Here is a 17770-nt window from a genome sequence, read left to right as displayed (position 1 = left end):
ATAATTGGTGTTAGGTTAGAGAGGGGGGCTATGTGAGCTTCAGTGCCCAGGGGCCCCTGGGGTGCTAATCTGGCCCTGATGTGGTGGAGAGAATCAGGTGATTTTTCAAATTTTTTTTCAATTTTTTAAAATATTTTTTTTCTGTGGGGCCCGGTATAAATTTACTCACGGCCCGGTACCTGTCCACGGCCCGGTGATTGGGGACCACTGCCTTAGGGGACGTCAAGAACCACCCCTTGACAGGGGGATTATGACTTGATCTGTCCCTGTGTCTATTCTCTTTGTATTTCTGTCTTTTCCTTTTCTGCTTATTGATTTTTTTCATTCTGCTCCTTGTTGTGTCGTTCTGTTCCTTATGTATTTGACTCTGTTTTCTGTCAGTTCTCACTCACTCCTCATCCTGTCTCTCCAGCCTAATCAGCCACACCTGTTTCCAATCTGTTATCCCAGATGCTCTCATCATCTCTCTCTCCCCCAGCCTTACTTAAACTTCGCTTGCTCACCAATCTGTGTCTGATCATTGTTCTGTTCTGCTCACAGACAACTCGGTCTTCCTTCGTCTTTGCCTGTACCATCTTCTGCCTTATACTCATCCATTCTGATCCTGTTTGTACGACTACCTGCCGTTCCTGTTTGTCATATGTTCTTTTGTAAGTTTTTGCTGCCTTGTCAACACAACGGAACCTTCAGTTGAATGTGATTTACTTTATTGAACATTTTGTCAAAGAACACAGCCAGATCAATGCGCATATACACCACACTTGATGTTCTTGCATCTAGCACACAAAATAGTACCACTAAACAACTTGATGCTAGTATTAAATACATCACAATCTGTAATATGAAAGACAAAACATGTAAACTTACTTTGTGTAAAGGCAGTTTCTGGGAATTCCACATCAGGCTGCCTTGAAACACATAGAGGTGCTATTTATAAGACAGATCCTGGTGTCAGGCCTCAGACTGATGAAGTCTTTCAGATGAAAGGCAAAATGTTTCTCTCAAAAAGAAACGGTCCAAATGACATAATTTAACCTTTTTGTGATTTGTTTGCCTGGATGATTAAGCATTCAAACCATTTTATTTATTGTTTCAGTCTTTGTACTAAATCTTTCTGGTCTGAGTGCTGTCCTATGTTTGTGTTGTAGCCTGGTGAGGAGTTTTATCTGGAGAACTGCCAGCTGAAGTGTAGGTGTGATGCGCCTCTTGTTGTCTGCGAGGCCTCTGACTGCCCACCGATGCATGAGTGCAAACTCCAGGATGGACAGCTGGGCTGTTTCCCTTCAGGTGAGTTCAAACCTACTCAGTTTGGCCCATTTAGTTCCAAAAGAAGTGAAATAATTCACAATTTAAACTTTCTTGTCCTACCCAAAGACAACATTCCCTAGTCCACATTTGCAGGACTTTGTTGGGATAGGATAGACAATCTGACTGAGGAGCCTTTCAGACTCGTGGGCGGTGATTGACAGCTGGGTCAAACTGGTCTACAGAGCCCAAGAAGCTCAGGTTGGCTCCTCAGACAGACCACAGCATGTCATGATGCAGAGCTGTTGTTCAGACAATAAATACCTTTCTGTAAAAACAGTGTGGCTGAAATTCTGCTGAAATAGGGTGAAGCTGAAACTGAGTTTTTTTTTCATTCAACCTTTATTTAGACAAATAAGTCACATTGAGCCTCAAAGACTCGTTTACAAGTGAGATCTGTTTATTAGACAGAAAAAAAGTAGTGAGACTGTACACATGTAGGAATCGGAGGCAAAAAAGTTCCTATCAAACTCTTTTTTTCTTGGCTGAGAAGAAAGCCTCAGATATATAAAAAAAAAAACACCTCACACATACAAGCACATAGTGATGTAGACATTCCGCAGAAGGGGGAGACGACGAGAGCAGTGATTTGTCCAAGGACACTTTCGAAGCCACTGTAAGAGTTCTGATAAGGATGGAATAATCAACCAGTTCCCTCCAGTGAGATCTGTAAACATTCTCGAGGGATGTCGGGGAATAGCCAAGGACAAAGCCAATGGGAATCCAAGAGTCCTGAAATGATGATAAAATGTTTATTCATCTGGTTTCCTCTGGTTGATCAGTTGGATGCAGAGCGTCAGATTACATGTTCTCCAGGCGAATTCAGACAAGGGAGCCAAATTCAGATAAACACACAGTTGTTTCGGGGATAGGCAGAACTATAATGACATCTACCTTGAGTCTGTGTTGGTCCACTCGGTTCCGAAATGTCCAAATTACATGGCCACACCGATTGACTGTGCCTGAGAAAAATCACCAAGATCTGATCCATCCTGCCAAAAGCATTTGAGTCTGGGTACTCGAGGCACAAACCAAGCCATCATAAAGCAAGCAGAGTGATAGGGTCCAAATTTGCTTCCGACAACTGCCTTGATTGTTGATAGACCAGTAACCAATGGAATCCAAAAAGCAGGAACCAGTTATCATAAATCCAATTATAAATGTGTCCTTAAAATCCACAAATGGCAGCAGAGATAAACAGATCACCAAGTCTTCAAGTCGATGAGATATCCAGTTGCGTGCTTGCCAACAGGGCAAATTGACTCACCTAAAGCCCGTCTTCTCTTCAAAGAAATGTTATCAATTGTGTTGAGGGACCAACTGATCAAATCAAGTCCATAATTATGGTTCGGAAGATATGCAAGAGAGGCTCAGAAGCATTTTCACAGACGGACAGAGCAGCAAAGCAAAGCGGAGAGGGAGAGGAGGGGAAATGCATCCTACCTCAGCGAGAGCAAGCAAATATTCAAACAAAAGCTAGAAACTAGAACCAGCAGAACAGTAGCTGAGCTCTAAAAATGAAGCAAGCATGCTGAAGTAGAGCACATATTAAAGGATCTAAAGATATATCAATGCATTTTTAAGAAATAATCAAATACTCAAGTAAAAAAAAAAAGTTACAAGAAATGTGTCAGTCCTTATGCCCTGAATATGCAACAAAGGAATGAAGAGTAAAACCTGAAATAATGCTGTTCCAACAGAAGAAACAGGTTCACACAGCAGACAATCCTTTTACTGATCGCAAAAACAGAAAGCATGGATTATTAGTGTTGTTCATTGACCCTTTAACAGCAAAACACTCTTCAAACATTAAAATAATAATTGTGCGCTCCTCTGTCTGTGTTGCAGCTTCAAGCAAAAATTAGGTTGGACCTTCCTGTACACAGTGAAGACAAGAGCACACTCTTGTTTATTAAAAAACTCCTAATTATTAAACAAAGTTAGGTCAGGTCCTCTGGACGGATTAAAAAATAATAATAAAAATGAAAACCTTGTTGAAACATTTCGTCTTTAATCCAGAAAATCTCGTCAGTCTGAGGAGATGTAGTAAACTCAGTCTAATAAATAGCACCTTCTCATAGTGGAAAAAAAACAGGTTGTTGTTAACATCCAGAACTAGCTGTTAGAGGATGACACGGGAGTGGATTTTCACTCCTGCCCTGTCCTGGTCCCACAGAAAAAATCCTGTCCTGTCCCAATCCTGGTCCAGAGTAAAAAAAAAAAAAAAAAAATCCTGTCCTGTCCCACTCCTGTTTTTTTTTTCTCTCTTCATTTAATTTTTAGGAAATATATTGAATTTGATTTGATCGTCTACCAATTCCTTTTGAAATTACTTTGTGTTCTGCAGTTTTATTTCAAAAGATATGACAACAGGAACCGTTCAGCTGTGGTGAAATAGAGACATTTATTGCCTTAATCCAAATAAAATCCTTCACTAAAGGGCACAAAACAAATGCATGGCCTGTAGTCCCGATAATTTTTCTATGGAGGATCAGCTGCTGAAGGTCAGTTACATTAAAAACAAAAAATCAAAATCAGTACATGGGTCACACCATGTCTACCTTAGATTAAAGAACCCAAACACAACAAGTTGCATTTTACTAATTTATTAAGCAATTGTTTCCTTTAAACACTGACATTACTGTCATGTTTTAAATTGTTTAAACAAACAAACAAAAACAAAAAAAGAAAACTAATGTACCAAGCAAGAGAACTCAACAAATAAAAATGTTTAAAGGCATTATTATACATTGGATGATGTCCTCAAGAAGTTCATAATCTATGTGGTGGAGGTAACAAGCTCGTTTGGGCGAAGCAAGAAGTTGTGCAGCTTTCCAGACTTCAGAGCATCATTTACAGACTGGATCATTGCAGGTCTGGTGTTCCACCTCATCTCTCCACAGCTTCAGTGATCGGTCCAGCGCCTTTTGTAACCTAAAATTGAAAGAAGACTGTGCACAAGTCAAAATAGGGTTACTGTGACTACAAATTGCAATTTGTTGGCCTTTCTTTTGGAAAAAAATATTTGATCAAAAACAAGAGATTTACAATTGAAACTAAGTCAAGAAAATGTGACCTTTGCAATTATAAGTGACTTTCATCACAGTTATTTACAATCCTCCGCATGCTAATGCTAATGATGCCTTGCAAGAACTTCATGATATAATTAGTTCTCTGCAGAACAAACACCCTGAGGCACTTTACGTGGTAGCCGGAGACTTTAGAAGAATCAGAATCAGAATAAACTTTATTGGAATTGCACCGAGGTACAACGCGAATATGTATGTACAGTCGTCCGAAAGATGGGCGGAGTGCACTAAGCTGCAACTACAGGAGAGCGCGGCAATTTTGTCCTTATCAGATAATAATCTTAGATAGGAAAAGGGGGGGGGAAACATGAGGGTAGATAGTGGTATTACAAAAAAAAGATCTTTCACATCTTGTCTATCAGGACATGATTTGAGACATCAAAAAACTCTACAGGCAAGCACAATTAAAACATGATTACATTTGCATTTGACATCGAGGTGAATCTACGTGAATCACATGAATCTAAAGGACTGTCTCCCAATCTTTAACCAGCATGTGGGCATACCAACACGTGGAAACAACATGCTGGACCGTGTTTACATGAACGTAATAGATGCATACAAAGCCGAACCCCGCCCCCACCTAGGACTGTCAGACTACATCTCAATCTTCTTGGCCCCTGCTTACATGACCCCACTGAGACACTCCAGACTAGTACAAAAGAAAGTTAAATGTTAAATCTAGAACAGTGGTCCCATACTGAGAGATTCTTTTGATCGAACAGACTGGCAGGTTTTCAGAGAAGCTGCTGAAAATGGAGGATCGCTTGATCTGGACCAATACGCATCCTCAATTCTGGGTTACATTAGTACATGTACTGACACCGTCTCCACCATCAGATATGTTAAAAGCTACCCAAACAGAAAACCTTGGCTGAGTGCAGAGGTGCGCATCCTGCTGGAAGCCAGGAACACTGCCTTCAGGTCTGGAAGCTCAGAGGAGCTGAGTAGGACAAGGAAAGAGCTGGACTCTGGTATTAAGAAGGCCAAGGCCACATATGCACAGAGGATCGAGGGTCAATTCATCTCACAAGACCCTGGGAGCATGTGGAAGGGCATTAAGTGCATAACAGATTATAAAGGCAGGCGCGAACAATGCCCCAAAGACCCATCTCTGCCTGATTGCCTCAACAAGTACTATGCATGCTTTGAAGACCTGAACAGACCACCCAGCACCAGACTCATCTCACCACCGGATGAAGAGCATCTCAGCGTGACCTCAGCCGAAGTAAGGAGTACTTTCAGGAGGATTAATCCGCACAAGGCTACCGGCCCAGACAACATCCCCGGAAAAGTGTTGAAATAATGTGCCGATCAGCTCTGCGAGGTGCTGGCAGACATCTTTAACACCTCACTTACCCTGGAGACAAATCCCACCTGCCTGAAAACTGCCACCATCATCCCAGTACCAAAAAGTTCTACAGTGACTGGTCTGAATGACTATCGGCCAGTGGCCCTCACCCCGATAGTAGCTAAATGCTTAAAAAAACTGGCCATGACTCACATCAAAACAACCATCAACATCAACGAGAACCCTCATCAGTATGCATACCGTGAGATCCGATCAACAGAGGATGCCATCTCCTCTGTGGTCCACACTGCGCTCAACCACCTGGAGCAGAAAAATTCTTACATCCATATGCTCTTTGTGGACTTCACATCTGCCTTCAACCCCATGATCCCCCAAACCCTAATGGACAAACTATTCACACTAGGACTAAGCCCCTCCATTTGCAACTGGGTACTACACTTCTTAACAAACAGACCACAGTTAGTGAGGATCCACAACTTCTCCTCCACCATAACTCTCAGCACTGGCTCTCCTCAGGGATGTGTGTTGAGTCCCCTCCTGTTTACTCTACTCACGTATGATTGTGCAGCTACCCATCCAGGCTGTCACACTGTAAAGTTTGCAGATGATACAGCAGTGGTGGGATGCATCACAAACAATGATGAGTCCAGCTACAGGCAAGAGGTAGAACACCTGGAGAGCTGGTGCAAAGAGAATAACCTTCACATCAATGTGAAGAAGACAAAGGAGATGATTGTGGACTTCAGAAGGAACAAACACACACCTAAACCACCCTGAACATAAGAGGATCTGTGGTGGAAGTGTTCTCCAGCTATAAGTACTTGGGTGTACACATGAATGACAACCTCAGCTGGAGCAACAACACCACCAGCCTGATCAAGAAAGCTCATCAGAGACTCTACTTCCTCAGACGGCTGAGATGAGCTGGTCTGTGAAGCTCAGTCCTCACCTCCTTCTACAGGTGTGCAGTGGAGAGCATCCTGTTGTCCAGCATCAACGTGTGGCATGGAGGCTGCACAGCTGCAGAAAGAAAAGCTTTGCAGAGAGTGGTGAAGGCAGCACAGAAGTCTGTTGGAGTCAGTCTCCCCACCATCACAGACATCTACACCTCTAGATGCAGGAAGAGGGCCACCTGCATCATGAATGACCCCACTCATCCAGCACACACACCTATTGCCCCGCTGCCCTCAGGAAGGAGGTTGAGGAGCATTAAGTGTAGAACCACTAGACTGAGGAACAGCTTCTACCCTGAGGCTGTTAGACTGTTGAATCTCTAACCAGAATAATCAATGTGTAAAAATCACATCATGTTGCTACTGATCTGTTTCGTGTTCATCTGTTCATGTGTACTCATCTGCTTACACAGACTCATGTTCATGTTTATGCTGATGTTCGACGTAATGTTTATATGCTATTAGTTAGGGCTGCAACAACGAATTGATAAAATCGATAAAAACTGATTATTAAAAGTGTTTGCAACGAATTTCATTATCGATTCGTTGTGTCGCGCAATTAAGCGTCTTTCACGGCGCTGCAGAGCTGTTTTGTTCACCTGCAGTGCATTGTCAATGCTGGCTGACTGAATAAAGTAAAAAAAAAAAAAAACTCTGCTGCTCGAGTTGACCAGAGCGAGGGGCGAGGCGGAAGCAGAGCAGAGGCTGTTTTCAAAGGAAATTAAGTAAATTTTACAAATGACCGACGCAGCAAAAACAGTTCGACCCAAGTCCTCCAAAGTGTGGGAGCTCTTCACAAAGATAAAACCTGTAACATGCAGCTTTGAAAACGTGACGACACGACACGGGAGAACCACGGAGATAAAGCGTAAACATGTCGGAGTCACGAGGAGGAGGAAGGAGCTTCAGCAGATACAACTTGTCATGTGTTGCAGGTGAGTCTCCACAATATTCACATTGTTCTGTTTCCAAGTGAGAAAATGTAACATCGCTCTCTCTGTAGCTGAAGCTGCTGCTTGTTTGTTGCTGATTAATGACGGTGATAGAGAACGTGCGTGTTACGTTTCATTTAATTTAATTGGTACAAGCAGTGTTTAAATGTGATTTATAAATAAATCTAACACAAAGATAATAATTTAATGATTAAGCTTCAACTTTTAATTTGTTGGCAAAGTCTGAAGACACTGCAGGTATGGCAGGATGAATTGCATTAAACAGGAATTAAAGTAATTTATTACATCTACTCAAATGTGTGTAATTAAGTATTTTGTGTGTGTGTGTGTGTGTGTGTTTAATTGCTCTTTTTGCTACTTTTGGCTGAACCGAACACTGTAAGTGAAACAAGGCATTTCTTGAGTTGCTGTAAATTATGATATAATACATATTTACTCTCTCATTCCAGAAAACAACAACAAACAATGACAGCTTCATGATGGACAGACATCATGGACACCACAGCAGCAGCTGTCTTCACTGAAAGATACTTAACATGATTGTCACTGACATGAGGCCTCTGTCTATGGTTGAAGACGAAGGCTTCACTACAATGATCCACACTTTTAATCCAGGTTACAATAATCCACACTTTTAATCCAGGTTACAATAATCCACACTTTTAATCCAGGTTACACTCTTCCCTCAAGGAAACATTTTACAAAGTAGCTACATATTCCAAAAAAGTTCAATCTGGTCCTCTGGACATTCAAAAAATATATATATATATATAGAAATGTTTCGTCTCTCATCCAAGAGACTTCCTCAGTCTGAGGTGCTGTTTTCAGCTCAGTCTCTTAAATAGCACCTGAGGAAGAGGGCAGACTATAGGAACCACTTGCGATTCAACCTCAGATGTCGACAAAGTGGCATCATTCCCAAGAGCCTGGAACTAAAATCATCGGTCAGCAGGCACCGGGCAAGCAAGATCCTTCAGAAGGCACAGACCCAGCTGCTGAATGAACGGGTGAGACAGACCAATTTTACTATTGAGGCCTTGAAGGCCAAAGAAGAGCACATTAAACAGAAACTAACTATGTGTCTAGATCAGACCACACTTCAGCAAGTGTTGGACTGTACTGATCAGGCATGCTTCTCACAGCATGTCAAGTCCAAGACTCGACAACAAAATAAGTTTAACTTACTAATAACTCATCAACACCATCATTATTCCAATAACAACACATTCAGTGTAGGACAACACTCCAGTAGTCAATTACATGCCAGGGAGACAGAAAAGTGGGTGAAGAATTTATCTGACAGACAGCTCACCCAGCCGGAGACAGAGATTCTTGCTAGGGGACTGAACTTTGCGGTTGCAACAAGTAGAATTCCTCTGGTGGAGATGATCACAGCCACAGAATCAGCCATCCGCAACAACAAAATGAAAGAGGGTGAAGCAGAACAGCTCAGAATCAAAGTTTCATCCTGCCTCAGCAATGCCAAACCACCACCTTCCAACATCAGTAGAGAGGAGAGGGATGCACTCACCACTCTTAGCAAGGACAAAAACATCATCATTCTCCCAGCAGACAAAGGAAGGTGCACAGTGATTTTGAACCAGAAAGACTATCATGAGAAAGTTATGACACTCCTTAATGACTTAACGACTTATGAACCTCTGAAAAGAGATCCAGGAAGTGGTTACAAGAAGAAGTTAATAGATTGCCTGAAAATTTTGGAGCAGGACAAGGCTATTGACTGTATTCTGTACCACAGACTGTACCCAGGGGAGGCCACACCTAGTCTGTATGGTTTACCTAAAATCCACAAACAAGGTGTACCTTTAAGACCAATCGTTAGCATGATTAACTCTGTCACTTACAATGTTTCCAAATATCTGGCGTCTGTACTCATCCCTTTAGTTGGCAGCTCAGAACACCACATACAGAACACCATGGACTTTGTGGATAAGGTGAGGGATGTCATCATGGAGACTGATGAAACAATGGTCTCTTTTGATGTCACATCACTCTTTACATGCATTCCTGTTGATGATGCAGTAGAGGTGGTCAGTTTAAAATTAAAATCAGACACCACTCTGAGCAGCAGGACCACGCTTTCCACAGAACAACTGTAACTCTTGAAACTGTGCCTGCAGTCAACGTACTTCAGATATGGGGAGCAATATTATAGGCAGAAACATGGGTGTGCTATGGGGTCTCCAGTTTCTCCTATTGTTGCCAACCTGTACATGGAGGAGGTAGAAAAGAGAGCCTTGACGTCCTTTTCAGGGACACCACCAAGTCATTGGTTCAGGTATGTTGACGACACCTGGGTTAAAATTAAATCTTGAATTGAATGTTGAAGAGAGTGTCAGATAGGGTGATGTGTCTGAAGGTAGAAGTAGAAGGTCTGATGCTAAATCTTATCAGTGGTTATGCTCCACAGGTTGGATGTGATGTGGAAGAGAAAGGTACATTTTGGAAAGATCTGGATGAAGTGACAGAGAGTATTCTCAGGGAGGAAAGAGTGGTGATCAGAGCAGACCTTAATAGACATGTTGGTGAAAGAAACAGATGAGATGAGGAAGTGATGGGTATGTTTGGTGTCAAGAAAAGAAACCAGGAAAGACAGATGGTGGTGGATTTTGCCAAGAGAATGGAAATGGCTGTTGTCACCACTTCTTTCCAAAAGAGGGAAGAACATAGAGTGACCTCTAAGAGTGGAGGCAGGAGTACACAGGTAGATCATATGATGTGTAGAAGAGAAAACCTGAGGGAGATTGGAGATTTTAACATTATGGCAGGGGACAGCATGGTCAGACAGCATTGGATGGTTGTGAGTAGAATGACTGTTGTTGTGAAGAAGAGAAAAAGAGTAAAATCAGAGAAGAAGACCAAATGGTGGAAGCTGAGATATGAAGAATGTTGTGAGAAATTCAGAGAGGAGCTGTTAAAGGCTCTGTGTAGTAAGAAAGAGCTTCCAAATGACTGGGCTACTAGAGTAACAGTAATTAAAGAGACGGGTAGGAAAGTACTTGGTGTATCATCTGGACAGAGCATGGATGATAAAGAAACCTGGTGGTGGAATAGTGAAGTGCAGGAAGCTGTTTAAAGAAGGAAGTTAGCCAAGAATAAATATGACAGTGAGAGGACTGAAGAGAGGAGACAGGAACATAAAGAGATGGAACATAAAGCAAAGAGGGAGGAATCTAATGCAAACCAGAAGGCATATGATGAATTTTATGGGAGGCTGGACACTAAAGAGGGCGAGAAGGACTTGTATTGATTGGCGATACAGAGGGATCAAGCTGGAAAGGATGTGCAGCAAGTTAGGCTTGTTAAAGATATGAATTGTAATGTTCTAACAAGTGAGGAGACTGCGATGGGAAGATTGAAGGAGTACTTTGACGTGTTAATGAGTGATGAGAATGAAAGAAAGAAGAGTAGAGATCATAGAAATTGTGAACTAGGAAGTGGGAAAGATTGGTGAAGGTGAAGTCTGGAAAGCTCTGAAAAGAATGAAGAAGGGGAAGGCAGTAGGACCTGATGACATACCAGTGGAGGTTTGTAAATGTCTTGGAGAAATGGCAGTGAGGTATTTGACTCAAATATTCAATGGCATATTTAAGGGTGAGGAAATGCCTGAGGAATGGAGAAAAAGTGTGCTGCTGCCCATTTTTAAGAACAAGGGTGATGTACAGAGTTGTAGCAACTACATGGGAGTTAAGTTTATGAGCCAAACAATGAAGATCTGGGAGAGAGTTGTGGAAACAATACTTAAATGAGAGGTGACTATCTGTGAGCAGCAGTATGGTTTCATGCCAAGAAAGAGCACCACATATGCCATCTTTGCTTTGAGAATGCTGATGGAGAAGTACAGAATGTCAGAAAGAACTCCATTGTGTCTTTGTGGATTTAGAAAAAGCATGCGACAGGGTGCTGAGGGAAGAGGTTTGGTCCAATGCTGTGAGCCTAGCTGCCTTTCCACTTGGTCTCTATTGCATGAGGAAATCTGGAGTGGCAGAGAAGTATGTTAGGCTGGTACAGGACATGTATGAGAACAGCAGGACAGTGGAGACATGTGCTGTAGGAGTGACAGCTTCAAGATGGAGGTGGGATTGCATCAAGGATCAGCTCTGAGCCCCTTCTTATTTGCTCTTGTGATGGACTGACTAACAGATGAATCAGGCAGGAATCCCCGTGGACTATGAGCTTTGCAGATGACATGATATGTGATGAGAACAGGGAACAGTTGGAAGAGAACTTGGAGGTATGTTCTTGAAAGAAGGGGAATGAAAGTCAGCTGTAGTAAGACAGAGTACATGTGTGTGAATGAGAGGGAGGCTGGTGGAACAGTGAGGCTACAAGGCGCATAGGCCACCAATGCCCCATGTGCACCGCCCCAATAAGCCCCAATTCTGGGAATCCCGCCACAGAAAGAACTCTTTTGCACCAGCACTTTAGCTAGTATTTTTAGCTGATTTGAGGCTGATTCAGGACCTCTTTTCGTCCCTGCTTCTCTGGTGGGACCAAGCGAGCTCAGTTGAGCTGAGTCCGAACCAAACATGAATGCTGACCTGATTGGTCAGGGGGAGGAGTCACTGGATCTCAGAGACTTTTCACTGACCCGCCATTTGCAATTTCTCTGGATGCGGAGCAGCAACTGGATCTATTTTTAAGATTTTAAAAACAATAATGACAACACCGTGTTTAATTCTGAAGTCCAGGCGTTTTTTGTGTTTAGTGACCGCTGACAAAATTTGAGCGAGCGGCGTCACTGCGGAGGATCATACGAGCTGCTGAGCCATTGAAGCCGCGAGGCCGAACCCCGAGCCCCGGCCTCGCCTGCTCACAAAGGCCGGATTCGAGCCCTGGCAGGCGGGAGGACCGGGATGGAGGGACGGAGGGACGGAGGGAGGAAACCTTTTTTTAAAAACATTTTATGTATAAAAATTTTTTATTTTTTTTATCAGTGAAGATTAAAAATAAATAAACTGTGCCGGCTTTATCGTGAAATCCTGTTTTTACTTTGACTTTAATAAATAATCTGTTAAAGTTAATTCAATTGAAAATTCATACAAAGACAAAATTATTGAATCTCATATTTCCCTCAAGCATGTTTATAGAAGAGATACAGCCTTTGGTTCAACTTTATTCTACCCCACAGATGTACAAATCACAAAACAAGAATTACACTTTAAATTAAAGCTTTAAATTGAAGCTAAACTTTGAATCAAAGCTAAAAATAATCTGTATTGAAGAAAAAATAATCTGTATACAAGAAACAAAACCACAATGAATGCAAATACATCAAATGATGAAGAAAAATATAGAATTTTAAATATAGATATCCTGATGCATGCTCAATAATCCAGGTAGAAAAATCTAAAAAAGTTAAGTCTGGTCCTCTGGAAGTTCAAAAAACAAAAAACAAACATGTTTAAAAGTTTCTTTTTTCCGAAAGACTTATTCAGTCTGAGGTGCTGTATTCAGCTCAGTCTTATATAAATAGCTGTTTATGAGCTGAATACAGCTCCTCAGACTGAAGAAATCTTTCGGAAAGAAGAAACTTTTTTACATTAGTTTGTTTTGTTTTTTGAACGTCCACAGGACCAGATTTAACTGTTTTAGATTTAAATATAAATATTTTTAGTAGAATCTGGTTCATCAGATTTAATTCATCCATTATCTTTGCCTGCTTGTTCCATTTTGGGTCATGGGGGTCGCCGGTGTCCATGTCCAGCAATCACTGTGCGAGGGGCAAGGTACACCCTGGACGGGTCGCAAGTCCATCACAGGGCCACATAGAGACAAACAACCATTCACTCTCTCATTCACACCTAGGGACAATTTAGAGTTACCAATCAGTCTAACATGCATGCTTTTGGTCTGTGGGAGGAAACCAGAGTACCCGGAGTAAACCCATGCATGCACAGAGAGAACATGCAAACTCCACCCAGAAAGGCCCCTGGACCGGGGTTTGAACCAAAGACCTGCTCGCTGAGAGGCAGCAGCTCTACCAGTTGCGCCACCGTGCTGCCCCAGGTTTAATTCGGTTCAGTTTATTTATACAGCGCCAAGTCACAACAGAAGTCGTGTCAGGGCACTGAACAGAAATATTCATATATAAAAATAATCTGAGGAGCAGACTGCTTTGAGTAACTCATCGCAGAACTCATTAGCAGGACTTGGATTCTGGACACGCCTCCAGAATCTGTCCTAAAGTGCAGGTGCAAATCCAGGCTGAGCTGAGCCAGGCCGAGTAGTGGTGTGCAGGGCTGAGCAAAGTTGGGGCTTATTAGAGGCTGTGTAAAAGGGGCAGGACTTCAAGTGGTCCACTATCCAGGAAAATGGGGAGTGTGGTAAAAAATAGAGTCCAGGCAGGAGAAACGTTTCAGGAGTGATTTGCAACAAAAGGATATAAGCAAAAGGTCAAAGGAAACATTTACAAGACAGTGGTGAGACCAGCTATGTCGTATGGTCTGGAGGCAGTGGCACTGACAAAAAGTCAGGAGAAAGAACTGGCAGAAATGAAGATGTTGAGGTTCTCCTTGAGTAACAAGGATGGATAAGATTAGGAATGAGATCAGAGGTACAGCACATGTTGAACAACTGGGAGATAAAGTTAGAGAGACCAGACTGAGATGGTCTGGACATGTCCAGAGGAGGGACAGTGTGTATATTGGTAGAAGGATGTTTGAAATGCAGCTGCTAAGAAAAAAAACAAAGAGCAAGGCCAAAGAGGTGTAACGAACCACCTAACGGTTGGACCAAAAATCACCACACAAAAAGTCAAAATTAAAATCGTATTTATTTTCAAGGTGAAGTATAGCAGATTGAACCGGTTCTGGGTTGGGTTCTGGTTCCGGATCAGGAACGAGTCTATGAGACAGAGATCGGTTAGTGGTCGTGCAGGAGATGATGGGAGTGCAAAAGTCAGAATGAGGAGGACCACTAACCGTCTCAGATGAGCTTGAAGGTTCTAGAGACTGACGAGGTCCAAACTGATCCGGATTGCTGCAGGAGAGGCTGAGTCCGGTGAGGGGCTGCAGCGACAGGTGGGTGGCGAGTCCGTTGAGCGAAGAGACATGGTCACACAAGCCAGGGTCCAAAACTGGAGCAGAAGACAGGAGGTACCGGAGGAGAAGACGAAGAGACGTTGTCGTGCAGGCGAAGGTCAGAACCGAAAGCAGAAGATTTAATAATCCAAAGGGTCGAGCGAGAGACGATGTCCAGGTGAGTCGTGGGTCCATGAGCCGGGAGGTCAAGCCAAGAGGGGAAAACAAGAACCAGGAGCAGGACAGGAACAAGGAGACAGGTAAACTATAACAAGGGGACGCAAAGGCTAAGGGGAAACAAGGCAGGATCATAAATGCGCGGTATTTACTTGCAGTGAACTGTTTTCAACTACCGGGCACCGAAGAGGAGAAAGAGTGCAGCTTTTAAAGGGTGAGAGAGACAGGTGCAGCCAGTTGAGTTCAATCAGCTGCTGCTGGCTGCAGTGAAGACAAAACTAAACAACCATGACATCACCCTCAACCAGCATGCAAAGTAGACAAACTAAAACTCATGCACACAAAACATTACCAGAGTGGACAGAATAAATGAAACTCACAGAAAAGATCTATAGCAAACTTTAAAGAGTGATCAGGGTGACAGAAAATATAATCTATGGAACGTGATTCGTGACAAGAGGAGGTGTATGGATGCAGTTAGAGAGGGCATGGAAGTAGTTGGAGTGAGGACAGAGGATGCAGAGGACAGGGTGAGGTGGAGAAGGATGACTCGCTGGTGACCCCTGAAGAGGGAAAAGCCGAAAGAAAAAAAGATAAGAGCAGCTGATTAACATATCAAAAATTGAATTAATACCTAAACTACAGCCCCAAATCTCAAATGGCTTAAAAAGCAGGTGCCTGGATGCATTCCCATCTATCTGGCAGCAGTGTTTGAGCATCTGACTGATCCTAGAGCTGGCTGGAGGCATGGCTCGTGCAGCAGGAGGACCGGGATAATCCCCCGACACCTGCAGCTGGTTGTCCACTTTGATGAGGAGCTCAGCAAACTGCTGGGACAAGTGATCTTCACTCAGAGAGGTGCTCTGCCTGACATTCATGTCGTCCTGTTGCCCAGGAGGACCGAGAGGCCCACCTGGTCTGGGTGGCCAGATTAACTCTGCGGCTATATTCTTGAGATCCACTGTGGGACGGACCGCCACAAGAGATCCTTCCTGCCCACAGCCATCAGGATCTATAACAACTCTGTAATGAATCCAGGGTGATGAACTACAACAGTCCTTCTCAAATAGTGGGGTGCGCCCCCCCCTGGGGGGGCTTGGAGCAATGCCGAGGGGGTCATGTGACCCCGGGGAACATTTTGTAGCAGGGAGTAGGGCTTTTTTCTTTGCACCATTCTCGTTTTGTCAGGGTTTGTTCTGCAACCGTTTGCTAAGATTTGGCAACTCTCAGGCTTACTAATAATAAAGTTATGAATAAATATGGCTGTCTGGTGTTTTGGGAGCCATGCTTGAACCATGTTGCTCCCCTCTGCTGCTGAGACGATAAATAAATAACTCCGACACCGCCGCTGTTGTTTTTATGATGCTCTGGACGCTTGTCACCCGCAGCACGCATGCGACAAAGAGTATAAACTCAAAGCGAGAGTGTTACCTTAGTTTGTCAAAGCACCATTTTTGTGTTTTTTTAATACAGTAGTACTGTTTAGTAAATGATAGGACTCTATTCTTTGCTAATGAAATATGTTCACCTCCTCAGTCCTTCACTGCTGTTTTTATGACACTCTGGATGCATTTCACCCACAGCACACATGCAACAAAGAGTATAAGATCAAAACAAGAGTGATACCTGCCCCCTCGTTCACGTTGACAAATTTTTTTAGTTTCATCGATTGTCAAAGCACAGTTTTGATTTTATTTATTTATTTATTCTGTAAATGCAAAAGTAGTGTTTAACAAATGTTGGGACTATTCTTTGCTAACAAAATACATTTTATGTCATTAAACAACTTGTCAAGTTCTTCTCTTGTGAGCGCATTCCCCTGGACACCCCCCCACCCACACACACACACACACACACACGCACGCATGCACATGCACACACACATACACACTCGATCTTGTGCTCTTTGCAGCTTCTCTGCTGTTGCTGCTCTGAAGATCATGTCCAGGTCCAGCTAAACATTGAGCAGGACTCAGAGCTGCAGGATCATGTTTCAATCTCTGCTTCAAAAAGCTGTGCACTGCAAAACGTGCTCATTGAAGCAATTAAACCCGACTTCCTCATTCGGACAAAAAATAAATACAAAATCAGCACAAATTGTTTTATTCATTTATGTTTTGTAGGTCAAAGTGTTTTATAAAACATTCCTGAGTTAAAATGTTGCTGATCAATTTGAATTTATTATTATTTATTGATTATATTTAATTTTGTTTTTCAGTATCAAATGGTCAGAAATATTTAAAGTTTGAATAAGGATAGATTTATTTCAGGAAAATTGCTGCACTTTAAGTCTTTTCTGTTACAGACTATAAAACAATGTTAATAAAGTTATTCTTTGTTGTAATTTGATTTATGTTACTTTCTTTTTTTGTTTGTTTTATTTAATGTTAATAAGAACACAATGTTATGCAGAGGTGTACTTAAAACAATTTTATAGACAAATAATACTATTTACAGTCGCGGGGGAGAGTTGGAGCTGCGCAGAATTTTTACGTCTTCCTAGGGGGACGTAACAGAAAATAACTGAGAAGCACTGAACTACAACATTTAATTTACCTTTGGGATTAATAAATATTTTTGAATTGAATTGAACTGAACTGAATTATGTTCAAGGAAAGAAGCAGGTGTAAACAGGTGTCAGCAGGTTAAACATGACATGCCTATTTTTAAAAACTGCACAGTATTTTCAAATATAGTCTTGTATAGTATATTCCATCCATCCATCCATTATCTTTAACCTGCTTCCTCCATTTTGGGTCATGGGGGTCGCTGGTGCCCATGTCCTAAAATCACTGTGCGAGGGGCGGGGTACACCCTGGATGGGTCGTAAGTCCATCACAGGGCCACATAGAAACAAACGAGACAAACAAACATTCACGCTCTCACTCACACCTAGGGACAATTTAGAGTTACCAATCAGCCTAACATGCATGTTTTT

General features: G+C 42.5%; 1 protein-coding gene across 1 annotated transcript in view; it reads left to right on the top strand.

Moving 5' to 3' along the window:
• zanl (zonadhesin, like) overlaps positions 1 to 17770 on the top strand; it is a gene marked incomplete in the record, with an annotated part of 443805 nt that overhangs the window by 170436 nt on the left and 255599 nt on the right. Inside the window, 1 exon segment of the mRNA XM_037681443.1 lies at positions 1149 to 1287. Coding sequence (XP_037537371.1) covers positions 1149 to 1287 — 139 coding nt within the window.

This window comes from Nematolebias whitei, chromosome 1 (assembly GCF_014905685.2).
Source record: "Nematolebias whitei isolate Nwh7 chromosome 1, NemWhi1, whole genome shotgun sequence".
Lineage (NCBI taxonomy): Eukaryota > Metazoa > Chordata > Actinopteri > Cyprinodontiformes > Rivulidae > Nematolebias > Nematolebias whitei.
The sequence above is the reverse complement of the archived record's forward strand: the minus strand, read 5'-3'. Positions and strand labels throughout refer to the sequence as shown.